This window comes from Geotrypetes seraphini, chromosome 3, assembly GCF_902459505.1.
Source record: "Geotrypetes seraphini chromosome 3, aGeoSer1.1, whole genome shotgun sequence".
NCBI lineage: Eukaryota > Metazoa > Chordata > Amphibia > Gymnophiona > Dermophiidae > Geotrypetes > Geotrypetes seraphini.
Genome location: NC_047086.1, coordinates 90005163 through 90019876, shown reverse-complemented (window position 1 = coordinate 90019876; position 14714 = coordinate 90005163). Strand labels below are relative to the sequence as shown.

Sequence of the window (14714 nt, the reverse complement as noted above, 5' to 3'; positions counted from 1 at the left end):
AGGACAGAGAAAAAAGTAGAAGAAAAGAAATCCTGGAGAGGAATTGGGAAGGGACAGGTAGTTCCTGAACATAATAATAACACTGTCCACCGGGGGAGCCCAAGAGGCCCTTGGAACAGTGCCAGGGCTGACAAAGCAGGGCGTTTCCCCAAGGTACTTAAACCTGTGTGTAAGAACAGAGAGGGAAGCCAGCTGGGGAGGAGGTTTAATCCTTTCCTCCCTAAAAAGTCTTCTCAGCCAAGCAGGAGCGATGGCCCCGTTCCAATGGAGGTGCTAGAGGAAGGTCAGGTTGAGGATCCTGTGTTCCCTGAAGAGCTGCCTATGGAATTGGAGGAAGGCTGTTCAGAATTTGCTCCTCAAGTCACTGAAGCAATGCAGGTGGACTTTGCCTCCATTTCCAAACAGTGAGTGTGATTTTGGATGCTGGACTGTTAGAGAATATTTTCTTTTTTGTTCTTGCTATTTTTCAAGCTTGGGGAGTGATTATTGGGGAGAGGTTTTGCTGTTATCCTGGGTGGGAATTGTGAGAGTCAAACTAATGACTGTTTGTTTGCAAAACCTATCACTCCCTGTTTTTTTTTCCTGGCAATATATGAAACTAGCCAGAGGCTTGTAGAAACTGTGGCACTTCTGGGAGGTGAAGATAAATGCCTAAGACTGTATTGTTGCTTTGTTTTTTTGTTTGATTTTGAAAATAGCAGTCTGGGTTTGGATTGAGGTGGACTACAAACCCTGGGCACAGCTGAAGTGTCCTCAGTTCTGAAGACAAAGCAAAGACTGGTTTGTATGCTGGCTTTGTACTATGTGAGTTGTTTCTCATTGTTGATGCAGCTGTTTGAACATTCGTCTAGAGAAAACTACTTACCTGAATTCAGGAAGAATAAATATGACTATGTTTTTGAAGAAATAGATGATATTGACTTTGTGTTGTTCTTGATTCCATCTTGGAATCCAGTCCTGCAGGGTGGCTCCTTTCCGGGCCACACGTCTGGGTGCAATTGGTGAAAGGTTCCATTGTAATAGTTATACAGGATTGTTCTGCATTACAGTGGGCCACATAATTTTGGTGTCAGAAGTGGGATGTAGCACCTCCTGCAGGACACCCGAGGAACTGAAATTGGGAAAAAAAAAAAAAATAAATAAATGTTTTTCTTTTGCTGCGCCATATTTTGGACTGGCGTGTCGTGGATGTTCTTTGAAGATTGTTGAACTATTGACCATATTGTTTTGTTTGGAGAAACCTTTTGTTTTTGAAAGACTTTGGCTGGAGTTCCTGTGTCCAAGTCTAAGGAGGAGTTTCCAGCCGGAAACCGGAAACCAAGAATCCAAAACAACCGCATATCCTGTAGAGGACAGCGTGGAGCTCAGTTGGTGGTCGGAGGAGGAAGGAGACAGACCGGAGTTCCAGTCTTCCAGAGCCGAGTTCCAGGAGCGCCCAGAGGAACCAGTGGACCGAGCCGGAGACCAGTTCCAGACCGGATACAGCACGGGAGGTGCACCCAATCAGCACGAATGCGAAGACTCACCAGTACCTCCGGTAAGAGTACCTAGGGGTAGCTGGTGAGGATAAAGTGGTGTTGGTTGGGGAGGACTGGAAGCTGGGGAGGCTAGCAAGGGGAGGACACTATTACCAAGCGGCCACACTTGGGTTCCTTCTCTTGTTGTTTTTGTTTTCTAGGTTTTGCTATGGAGCAGACCCAGATATTGGCGGCATTAGCTGGCGAACGTCAGAGACAGGCGGAGGAGCTAAAAGGCATCCTAAGGACCAGCGAGGAGCGTTGGCAAGCCAGCCAGGACACTATGCTACGCCAACACGGAGAATTGCTGGCAAGCATGCAAGAACAGTCAAAGATTTTTGCTCAGATCTTACAGCAGACCACGGCGCAACCGCTTCATACGGGAATGCAGGGTGTGCTACCTCAGACCCCGGTAGGATTGGCTACTTTGTCTAATGTAAACCTGTGCAAGATTGCGCCCGGAGATGCTCCAGATGATTTTCTATGCTCATTTGAGCGCATAGCGGTAGCTGCAGGATGGCCTCAGGAACAGTGGGTCTTTAGACTGTTGCCCTGCTTGGCTGGGGAATCCCTAGCCGCCTTTCAAACTCTAGGGCCGGAGCAGGCCAACAATTACCTGTCTGTAAAAACCCATATCCTAGATTACTTGGGATTTACTGGGGAACATTATAGGCAGAAGTTTAGGGCCACCCAAATGCTACATTCAGAAAGGCCTAAAGCACTACTCCAACGCATTACCAAGTTGGCAGAAAAATGGTTACAGCCTTTTCTGAATGATGCAAGGGCACTATTTGTGGAAATAGTGAAGGAACAATTGTTGGAAGCGGTCCCTAAAAATATTAAATCATGGATAAAAAAACAAAACTGTAAAACCCTGGGACAGGTGCTGGAAGTAGCGGAGGCTTATCTTGACTCTCAAGAACTCATAGGAGAAGGCTCAGGTATAAAACAAGCTAACTCATTTAGACAGAATCCTGTAGAAGCGGATAAGGATTGGAATAAGAAAGTCCCATGTAAAGATTCTCCATCCCCCTCAGCTAGAACTAACATACAGGGAAATGGAAGAAAATGTTATAGGTGTGGTAAATCAGGACATTTACAAAAGTTCTGCCAGGAGAGAAGGGATTTTGTGGCACTACAGGAGTCTAAGGGATCAGATGAGCTAAAATGTCAGGTCCCAGTTTGGCTGGCGGGTAAAAGGATGCAGGCCTTGATCGATACCGGAGCGGAGCAATCGGTAGTTTCCAGATTATTCTGGAGGCAGTGTGAGACTTCCAACCCTAGGAAGGGAAAAGGAAGTAGAATAGATGTAAGATGTGTGCATGGGGATTTAAGAAGGTATCCTTTGGGTAAGATAGCATTTGGTTATGATAGGAAAATGTATGACCTATCGGTGGCTATCATAGAAGCTTGTCCCTTTCCTTTAATTCTAGGAAGGGATTGGTCAGGATGGCAGGAAGCAGTAAGAAGAAGTAACCTGGAAAGGGGTAAAGCCAAAGTAATGTCCAGTTCCCATCCTAAACTGGTGTTGGGGGCACAGGTTAAGGATGGGTATGGGAATAGGAAGGAGAAAAGAAAAACAAAACGATTTTCTTCGTCTAAAGGTGGACCAGGATGGCGGCCCACACTTAGGTGGGTCCCACTTTCCGATAAGGCTAAAACACCCACTCAAGCATACGCTAAAGCGGCGGGCTATGATATTTATGCGGCTCATGACCAGGTCATTCCCGCGAAAGGTAGGGCGTTAGTTAAAACAGACTTACAAGTCTCACCTCCCCCAGGATCTTATATTCGAATCGGACCCCGGTCAGGGTTGGCCAGGGAACATTGCCTCGATGTGGCAGCAGGAATTATTGACCCTGATTATAGAGGCAATGTTTCTGTCCTTCTGGTAAACCAAGGGGATAGTGAGTATAAGGTAGCGTGTGGAGACAAGGTAGCCCAAATGATATGCGAAAGGATTTGGCACACAAAGTTGGAGCGTTGGGTACACCTTAGGGAAACCAGTAGGGGTAATAAAGGTTTTGGTTCCTCAGGGGAGAACTCCCTTAGGGAGAAGACAGAGCCAGAAATAAACTCGTGCCCGGACAACAAAGGAGGTGACTTTAAGGAAAGTGTGATACACCTCCAGCAGGAGATAATGTCTTTACGTAATAATATCCAGGAGTTCACGGTCCGGCAGGAATCTCAGTGGAAAGACGAAATGAAAGCACTGAGAGAGGAATGCTTGGAGGTTGTGTCCAGATCTGTCCCGGTAGATAGATCACCTGTCAATATGGGCATGGTAGAATTAAAAGAAAGTTTAAAACAGGAGATGATAACCCAGGGACAACAACAAATGGACAGTGTAAAGAAGTTAGTTGACCAAGTAAAAACTCAGATGCAAGAGATTCAGACCCAGGTAACTGATGATCAGGTCTGTCAAAAAGAACTTTTACAGCAACTAAAAAAATTGCAGGCCGAACAAGAACTTTGGGCTAGCCAAGGGATTGAACCCACTACTCTGAGTAAACAAAACCTGAATAATAAAGCCCAGATAGAGCATCAAGCTGTTCAACTAGGCAATATTAAGGACTCAGTGAAACACGTGGGGGGTAGTGTTACCCACTTTCAAGATCAAGTCCAGGAACGTTTTGAGGAATTAGCACAGGTTATGACAGCTATAACTAGCAGAATTGATGACTTAGAGGAGACTGAGGTTCATACAGGAAGGATAGAAACTGAAACGTTGAACCCGCCAGTTTTGCGTTGGCCTGAGGATTTTGATAATCTGTGCCCTAATTCTCGCCCTGAAGGGAAGAAAGATCGCACCCGAAAACACCGGTAATTCTGGTGCTTATAGGGATAAGCATCGTCTAAGGGTGGGGGTATGTGACCAGCCAGAGATTCTCCCTGCTCAGGTCCCAGGTAGGACAGAGAAAAAAGTAGAAGAAAAGAAATCCTGGAGAGGAATTGGGAAGGGACAGGTAGTTCCTGAACATAATAATAACACTGTCCACCGGGGGAGCCCAAGAGGCCCTTGGAACAGTGCCAGGGCTGACAAAGCAGGGCGTTTCCCCAAGGTACTTAAACCTGTGTGTAAGAACAGAGAGGGAAGCCAGCTGGGGAGGAGGTTTAATCCTTTCCTCCCTAAAAAGTCTTCTCAGCCAAGCAGGAGCGATGGCCCCGTTCCAATGGAGGTGCTAGAGGAAGGTCAGGTTGAGGATCCTGTGTTCCCTGAAGAGCTGCCTATGGAATTGGAGGAAGGCTGTTCAGAATTTGCTCCTCAAGTCACTGAAGCAATGCAGGTGGACTTTGCCTCCATTTCCAAACAGTGAGTGTGATTTTGGATGCTGGACTGTTAGAGAATATTTTCTTTTTTGTTCTTGCTATTTTTCAAGCTTGGGGAGTGATTATTGGGGAGAGGTTTTGCTGTTATCCTGGGTGGGAATTGTGAGAGTCAAACTAATGACTGTTTGTTTGCAAAACCTATCACTCCCTGTTTTTTTTTCCTGGCAATATATGAAACTAGCCAGAGGCTTGTAGAAACTGTGGCACTTCTGGGAGGTGAAGATAAATGCCTAAGACTGTATTGTTGCTTTGTTTTTTTGTTTGATTTTGAAAATAGCAGTCTGGGTTTGGATTGAGGTGGACTACAAACCCTGGGCACAGCTGAAGTGTCCTCAGTTCTGAAGACAAAGCAAAGACTGGTTTGTATGCTGGCTTTGTACTATGTGAGTTGTTTCTCATTGTTGATGCAGCTGTTTGAACATTCGTCTAGAGAAAACTACTTACCTGAATTCAGGAAGAATAAATATGACTATGTTTTTGAAGAAATAGATGATATTGACTTTGTGTTGTTCTTGATTCCATCTTGGAATCCAGTCCTGCAGGGTGGCTCCTTTCCGGGCCACACGTCTGGGTGCAATTGGTGAAAGGTTCCATTGTAATAGTTATACAGGATTGTTCTGCATTACAGTGGGCCACAGTCTCCATCGATCCCATGAAGGTGAGCAACCCCCAAATGAGTTGCCTCCACTCCGGAGTCGAGCAGACATATAGAATCAGTAATGTCCCCAACCTATACAAGCAAATAAACAGATAAACAAAATACACGAACAGAGCTCCCCCCCCCCCCCGGAAAGCAGTATAAGCCAGCATTGCGGACAATACAAAGTCCGCCATCCATCTCGGGGGGGGAACACAGTCCAGGCGCCAGAAAAGGACAGGCCCCAAAGTGAACTGGGACAGAGCAGTCAGAAGCCAAGGGAGCCCCCCTAGGGGCCACCCCCCGGCACCAAGAGTCACGAACGGCACCACCTCGCTCCCCCAGTCCACAGAAGGATCCCATATGAGCCTTAAGAAGTCAGTGAAGCAAGGACCTGGTATGGCAGGACCAGACAACCTAGGACGCAGCCTCCCCACGGCGCTCCGCCAAAAAGGCCTGCAGCTCCTCCTTGTTCTCGCACAGACGAGCCCCTTCAGATGTGTGAATCCGGACCCTGGCTGGATAGAGGACAGCAAATTTCATACCACGGTTCCGGAGCTCCGTGCAGTAGGGAGCCAAGGCCCTCCGTCTCCCCGCCACATCAGCCGAGTAGTCATTGAAAAGCAGGAGCTTCGCCCCTTCATAAGCCAAAGTCCCAGATCTGCGGAACATCGCCAGAATACGATCCTTAACAGCTGCATTCAGATAGCGGGCAATCACCGGTCTGGGGCGCGCCTCATCCCCTCTCGAAGTCCCAATGCGATGCACCCGCTCAATCACACAGCCTCCTGCTGCAGGGTGCAAGCCCACCTGTTCTGGCAGCCATTTTTCCATTAGGTCTCTCAGCTCCGTGTCTTTGACCCGCTCAGGGAGACCAATGAGCCTCAGATTATTTCGCCGCCCCCTGTTCTCCTGGTCTTCCAGACGGGAGTGGAGCAACTTGCAGGTGGCTTCCAAGTCCCGGACCCGCGTCTCAGTCAGCCCTGCCGCATCTTCCCGGGCCGAAACCCGCTGTTCTAGCTGGGTAATCTGGGACCCTTGGCGCTCGACACAATCCTTCATCTCGTCCACCGCCGCCTGGAAACGTGCAAATTTGTCATCAATCAGGGCCGACAGATGCCGAGTCAGCTCCCTGATAGTCTCCTCCTGCAGCGCGACGGTGGTTTTAGGAGAAGCGTTGGCGGCCGCCATATTGGAGGGGAGCGTGGTCTGTCGCAGTTTGACGGGCCGCGGAGTCTTCGAGGGCATGACCCAGGACCCGACGCTATCCCCGAGGCAAAGTCGCGCCACCACCTTGTTCTGCGATGTCTCAGCGTGTCATGGAGACCAAAAAGTAAACCCGGCCACGAGGTAAGCACAGCAATTAAAGGCTGGAAGGGCTGGAAAGGAACGGAGCTCGGGCTGGAAGCCTCCGCTCAGCTAAGCCTCATCACGTGACCCCATGTTATCCTTGATGTAAAATTATCTGAATCACAAGTGGCAAGAGATGTACAGATTGCATACTTTGCCATGCAAAAGCTATCTCAGCTGAAGAATATTATATCTAGTTAGGATTTTAGATAGGTGCTGCAGACAGTGGTTCTGTCAAAGCTTGGTTATTGTAATGGCATTTATTTGGGCATGCCTTCAGTCTGTATAAAAACATTACAGACTATTCAGAACTCAGCAGCTAGGATTTTAATAGGTACATCTCATTATGAACACATTTCTCCTATTTTGAAGAAGCTGCCAATTTGCTTTTGTATACAATTCAAAATCCTGAAATTTGTTCAACAGGGAATCTTTGACATTCTACCTGATTACTTGTCGAAGTGTTTGACATTGTACAAGCTGACTATATCACTGAGGTCTGAAAAATGTCTGCTACTGGACATTTGTTAAAGGGAAGAAGTGAGATGTGAGCATAATGAACTCTTGTTTTTCTGTTGCGGGTCCTGATTTATGGAATGCATTGTCAGGAACGTTGAGATTTTGTGGAACATAAGAACATAAGAATTGCCGCTGATGGGTCAGACCAGTGGTCCATTGTACCCAGCTGTCCACTCATGCGGCAGCCCTTAGGTCAAAGATCAGTGCCCTAACTGAGTCTAGCCTTACCTGCATACATTCTGGTTCAGCAGGAACTTGTCTAACTTTGTCTTGAATCCCTGGAGGGTGCTTTCCCCTATAACAGCCTCTGGAAGAGCATTCACACTCACTGGGTGAAGAAGAACTTCCCTACCTTTGTACAGAATCTATCCCCTTTCAACTTTAGAGAGTGCCCTCTCGTTCTCCCTACCTTGGAGAGGGTGAACAATCTGTCTTTATCTGCTTAGTCTATTCCCTTCATTATCTTGAATGTTTTGATCATGTTCCCTCTCAGTCTCCTCTTTTCAAGGGAGAAGAGGCCCAGTTTCTCTAATCTCTCACTGTACGGCAACTCCTCCAGCCCCTTAACCATTTTAGTCGCTCTTCTTGGACCCTTTCGAGTAGTACTGTGTCCTTCTTCATGTACGGCGACCAATGCTGGATGCAGTATTCCAAGTGGGGGCATACCATGGCCTGGTACAGTGGCATGATAACCTTCTACGATCTGTTTGCGATCCCCTTCTTAATCTTTCCTAGCATTCTGTTTGCCCTTTTCACCGCCACCGCACATTGCGCAGATGGCTTCATTAACTTGTTGACCAGTACTCCCAAGTCTCTTTCCTGGAGTGTCCCTCTGAGTACTGCAATGGACATCCTGTATTCATGTTGTGACAGGGAAGCCCCTGTCACTGGTTCAAAATCTGTTTTAAACCCTGCCACTAAAGCAAATGTGCCTATTCCTAAGCCAAGGAAGTTGCCCATTAACTCTGTTCCAAGTGCTAAGATTAGACAGGCAGGGCAGAACAGAGAAGGGAAGGCAGAGAAGAACAAAATACCTGTTCCAAGTCACTTTTATAAACTATCTGTTAATTATCCAGTTAAACCTCTAGTCAGGCAATCTGACACAGCAAGGGTTAAGGAAAGAGGTGGAGCTGACAGGCAGAATGTGGTTAGAGCAGTGAAAGTTCCCCAGCAAGATAAATCAAGGCCAGCTGAGAATACATCCAGGCAATCAGGAACCTGGAGGGAAGGACGTTCCTCATAGAACAGGGAACTGAAGACTAGGAGCTCTATCTTACTGCCTTCTGCTAAGAAACCTCCATTCCCACAGCACTGCCATACTGACAAAACTTTGCTTCCCAAGCAGAGGCTAATTAGAAGGGAAAAGCTCTATGAGCAGGGCTGGCCAAATGCTGCGCCAGAGGATAGCTTGTACCCAGCTTCAGAGAGTGAGGAGTCTCCTATTAAAGTATAGGGATATATCTCTGAGGAGAATGAAATAGACTGCAGCCCAGAAGCCCTATACTATATGCCTGAATGCAGCATGAGTCAGGGGAAGGGAATGAAAGTTTGTTCTATAACAATGGTCTAAAGTACTTAAAAGAAACATTTCTGTCCTTATGAGGGACTGTATAATGCATGAGTGTTTGGTGTGTGAATGTGAGGATTGGTTAGCAACAGAATTTAAACCAGAATCCCTGTATGCAAGCAAAGCATAGTGAGTGGGGGATGGGTAATGCTAACTAACCTTAAAAGCAGAATAAAGCCCAGAGTGGATTCAGTGACCTGACAATGCACATCCCTGATAGTGGGAACTTTTGGGAGGGGAATCTTAGACCATTAAAACAAGGGTGGATGGTTCCCAGCCCACTGCCCAGAAATAAGAAGGGTCAGTGGGATATTCATACTTCAGGCAGTCAGGTGAGGAGAATTTCCTGAAGAAACAGTGGGCTCAATACGATAATTGTGCCAAGCCTAAAAAGAGTGAAGCTAAACTCTTGTATATAAGTTCTTGAAACCAGAATGCTGCCCAGAACTGTGCAAAGAATGGCAGCAGAACTATGAGAAAGAAATCCTTTTTAAAAGGAAATGTTTTGCTGTAAAAGAGAACTTTGTTTGTGATAAATCTTTTCTAAGCATCATTAGCCGGTGGGGCTGTATTAGAACCAGTGCAGTTGAACTGGATAATAAAACTTGGAACTGGCAATTATTGGTGGAAGGTTTTTTTTTTTCCCCTTTTCTTTTTCTCTGCTGTGTTTTTTCCAGAGTGGTTCTCCTAAGAATGCTAATACTTGCACCTGAGGCGGGAGCCGGGTTGCCAGTGTTAGGCTTACCCCTGGCCCCATCCAGTGTATAAGATTTTTGTTATCGACATGCATCACCTTACACTTATACACATTAAACCTCATTTGCCATGTCGTGTCCCATTTCTCAAGCGTGTTTATGTCACGTTGCAGATCTTCGCAATCCTGTGTCTTTAGAAAATGACTAAAAACACATTTCTTTGCTCAGGCCTTTTATTGATGTGAGAAAGTTATATCTATTCTGTGAGATGGGACTCTCCCTTCTTAATTCCTGTTCTATTTTATTGTTTTATTGCGAATGATATTATTGAAGATATGTTATGTCCTTTTATATTATGTATGCTTACTGTGAGCTGCTTTGGTATAAAGCAGATTATAAATATTTTAAATAAATAAAATAAAAAATATTTTCAATTTAGTGATTGAAATGTGTTAGTTTTCAGAATTTACATCTGCTGTCTATATTTCGCACTGTTCAGGAAGAAACATATTTCTATTTCACTTGTGTTGTACTATACGCAGAATCTGGCATCTTAGGGTTTTGTTTGTGTATATTAGGACTTGTAGGACTCCTTTTGCAAAGTGCGCTAGGGCCTTAACGCGCGGAATAGCACGTGCTGTATTTGCATAGAGTTTATCTGTGTGCTGAACATGTTAACAAGACTAGGTATTCTGGCATCACTAATCATCCCATATTCCCCTTCAAGGGTTCTTCGATCTTTACGGGACAATAGATTAGTAATTCCACATCCCTCAAAAACAAAATGGGAGAGAACTAGAAATTCAGCATTCTTTGCAATAGATCCAGCTTACATTTGGAATAATCAAATTGTCGTTTTCAAATTCTTTTGAAAACTTCTCTCTGAATGTTCTTTCTGTTAACTTTGTAACTAGTAGAACACACATTTTTGCAGTGATAGACTATTCGCGGTAATGAGAAACCTAAGGCAAGTTCAAAAATTCTTTGACAGAAAACAATTCCAGCTCATGGTCCAGTCACTACTCCTAGGTCTCTTTGACTACTGCAACATCCTTTATCTCCCATGCCCTGCAACAATGATAAAACAACTATAAACAGTACAAAACACAGCCCTGAGACTAATCTATTCATTAAGAAAACACAACCACATCACCGAGGCATACCTCGACTCACACTGGCTCTCAATTCAAGCAAGAATACTATTTAAATTCTACTGTCTATTATTTAAATCCATAAATGGTGACAGCCCAGCCTACTTGAATAACCGCCTAATCCAAACTACCACAACCAGATATAGGAGAACCCAGACACCATTCACATACCTTCAATCAGAGACATCAAACGGAAAAAACTGTACGAAGGCCTTCTAGCTACACAGGCAGCAAAACTAGATCACCAACTCTCCAATCTACTAATTGCGACCCCAGACTACAAAACTTTCAGAAAAGAAATAAAAACCCTGCTATTCAAGAAATCTATGAAGACTAACTAACACCGTATGAAACATTTCAGTCCTCTGAAACAACCCGCTCTACTCTGTAACACCTCTGGACATGTCCAGAAATCCTCTTCTATAATCCGCTGTGAACCGCAAGGTAATGGCGGAGTAAAAATCACTAATGTAATGTAATGTACTATCCTATTTTAATGGCGTTTCTCTTAATTTTTTTGTTTTTATTTTGATATATTTTATTGTAAACCGCCTTGAATTGTGCTGCAACTAAGGCGGTATATCAAGTTCAATAAACGATAAACAAATGTTGTGAAGCGTTATTGGTGTCATGGTCCCAAGTAGGAAGATATATGTTGGCAGTTTGCCGCATCTGGAGGGCCTCTGTGCCTGTATAAATGTCGCATTGATGACATACAAAACACAAACCCAAAAAATGTAAGGGAGGAAAAAATATCACAAAAGCAAAAACCTCCCCAACCCCAAGAAAAACAAACCGACAAGGGGGAGAGACAAGAGAACTCTGACCTTGACCTGAATAAACCTGCAAGAGGTATAATGTGAAACAGGAGAACCCTCAGTAACACAGCCGCCCACTTGGGGAAAGGCTGTCACCGGCTAACACTCAGAAAGAGTGTAAACTGTGAAACATCCCCGGGTTCTTCCTGTTATGTTGTGAGAATAAATCAAGTGCACCCCCAAAAAGTGCTATGTGTGAAAAAAGATATTAATGAATCAAAAAAACACACAAATATATATAGTCAAGAAAACTCTTGTCTCTACTCCTTGTCAGGGGGGCCAAACAAGGAAGGAAAGTGTCCAAATCTGAACCAAGCCAATCAATGAAAGGAAGTACTTAGCTTCTCTAAACAATAGAACAGCCAGCCGATGTGAGACATCATCCGTCCAACGGGACTCCGTTTCGGGGGTGCACACCCCCTTCCTCAGGAACAACTGGACTGTATTAAGACTGGTGATTCCTCCGACGTAGCTTGGAAAGTGAGGCAGAAAATGGCACTTAACGGAGGAGAACGCCTCCAGTTTAAACTGCAGCCACTATTGTAATTGGGTAAAAAAGTCCCCCAGGGAGACCCATTGTGTCCCTCAGGGGCACGGTTCTGGAGCCCCTATCCAAATTTATAGACTGGTTTCTCAAACCGTTAGTGGCTCGAGCTCCATCTTATTTAAAAGACACCACTCACTTCTTGACATGTATTTCTCACATAACAGATATCCAAGACTCTCATATATTGGTTACTATGGACCTAGAGTCCTTGTATTCCAATATTCCTCAGTCAGCGGCCCTAGAACTTGTCTCCAGAATATTCATGCAGGACGTCCATCATGACAGGATTAGGGCTGACTTTCTCATCCAGTTAACACAACTGGTATTGAATCATAACTATTTCCAGTTTGATCAGCAATTTTTTCTTCAGACGCATGGGGTCGCAATGGGGACTGCAGCTGCCCCTAGCATTGCCAACCTGTATGTTTCACGGTTTGAGGAACAACATCTGTATTCCTCAGTTTGGCATACATACATTAAGGCATGGTACAGGTTCATTGATGACGTTTTTTGCATTTGGACGGGACCGGCAGAATTACTATCTCACTTTGTAGATTGGTTGAACTCATTGGACTCCAATTTGAGATTCACCATGGAGTCCAATTCTTCCCATATATCCTTTTTGGATGTATGGGTTTCCAAGTCAGAACATATTTTAACCACTACAGTATATAGAAAACCTGTCGAAGTTAACAACTATCTTAGCTATAGTAGCTGTCATCCCACCAAATTAAAACAGTCCTTACCGGTCAGTCAGTTTCTTCGTGTCCGTAGGATATGTTCTGACGTTAAAGAGTTCCGTTTACAAGCAAGGAAACTCTACGTCAGGTTTAAGGAGAGAGGTTATCCTCACAAAGTTCTTCAAAACGCTTTCAATAGGGCCCTTTTTGCAAACAGGGAACTCCTTTTATCATCGGCTTCTACACAAGACACGGATGGCACCACCTGTGTTCTGACTTTTTCCAATCACGCTGCCTGTGTTGCCCAGAGCATCCGGAAACATTGGTCTATTTTACAGCTCCACCCGATTTTTCAGGATTTTCCCCGCCAAAAATCTGGGAGACTATTTGCTCCATTCCAGATACAGTAAGAACAGGGGTCCCGCTATACGGGAAGGTTGTCACACTAGATGTAGCGACACATGTGATATTTGTCAGACCACTATTCAGGGGAATCAATGGCAACATCCTAACACTGGCAGACTATATACTTTGAAGTCTGATACCACTTGTAAATCTATGTGGGCTGTTTACGTCATCATATGTCCCTGTACCATGATTTATGTAGGTCGTACACAAAGAACTGTCAGAACTCGTTTAATAGAACACAGATCTCGGATCAACACCCAGTCACTGAGCTCTCCCATGGTTCCCCACTGCATTCAATATGGACATACGTTTCGAGACTTGCGTTGGTTCATTATCGAACATTTGTTTGCTGACTACCAGGGAAATAAAGTCAAGTGGTTACAAAGAAGAGAACAATATTGGATATTCGAACTCCAGACCCTAACCCCTAATGGACACAATGACTATATTGAATGGCATCTTACATATTAGTTTTTGTGGTCCTACCTGGAATAGTTTCTTTTTCAAAATTTGGTCCTAAATCTGTATTGTTACTTGGGGTCCAACTTTGTTGATACATTCCTTTTTCTTTTCGCTTTTTTCTTTTTTCTTTTTTCTTATTTATGGATTTTCATTCATTCCCTTAAGCAGTGGGTCATATGACTTTTTTACCCAATTACAATAGTGGCTGCAGTTTAAACTGGAGGCGTTCTCCTCCGTTAAGTGCCATTTTCTGCCTCACTTTCCAAGCTACGTCGGAGGAATCACCAGTCTTAATACAGTCCAGTTGTTCCTGAGGAAGGGGGTGTGCACCCCCGAAACGGAGTCCCGTTGGACGGATGATGTCTCACATCGGCTGGCTGTTCTATTGTTTAGAGAAGCTAAGTACTTCCTTTCATTGATTGGCTTGGTTCAGATTTGGACACTTTCCTTCCTTGTTTGGCCCCCCTGACAAGGAGTAGAGACAAGAGTTTTCTTGACTATATATATTTGTGTGTTTTTTTGATTCATTAATATCTTTTTTCACACATAGCACTTTTTGGGGGTGCACTTGATTTATTCTCACAACATAACAGGAAGAACCCGGGGATGTTTCACAGTTTACACTCTTTCTGAGTGTTAGCCGGTGACAGCCTTTCCCCAAGTGGGCGGCTGTGTTACTGAGGGTTCTCCTGTTTCACATTATACCTCTTGCAGGTTTATTCAGGTCAAGGTCAGAGTTCTCTTGTCTCTCCTCCTTGTCGGTTTGTTTTTCTTGGGGTTGGGGAGGTTTTTGCATTGATGACATAACATGCATGTGCGCATGAGCATGATGTTATCACATCTATGTCCAAGAGGCGTGGAGACCTTCTAGATGTGGCCTGGAGTTCGGGGAAAGAAACATGAGGTTCGGCTGGGGGCAGAACAGGGTGTGGATGGGGGCAGATTGGAGCATGGATTGGGGTGGGCCAAGTGCCTTCTTTTATTAAAGAGGAAATCTGGTAACCCTAGTTCTGGGGTTAAAGGTCATTATTTT

The 14714-nt window shown here is 44.8% G+C and overlaps 1 protein-coding gene across 1 annotated transcript in view; it reads left to right on the top strand.

The window, feature by feature from the left end:
* The first annotated feature begins 264 nt into the window (after positions 1-264).
* Positions 265-14714, top strand: part of LOC117357183 — a 36800-nt gene continuing 22350 nt past the window's right edge. Inside the window, exons 1-3 of the mRNA XM_033937553.1 lie at positions 265-404; positions 1258-1553; positions 1679-4830. Coding sequence (XP_033793444.1) covers positions 265-404; positions 1258-1553; positions 1679-4344 — 3102 coding nt within the window. The 3' untranslated portion in view covers positions 4345-4830. The remainder of the gene's footprint in view (positions 405-1257; positions 1554-1678; positions 4831-14714) is intronic.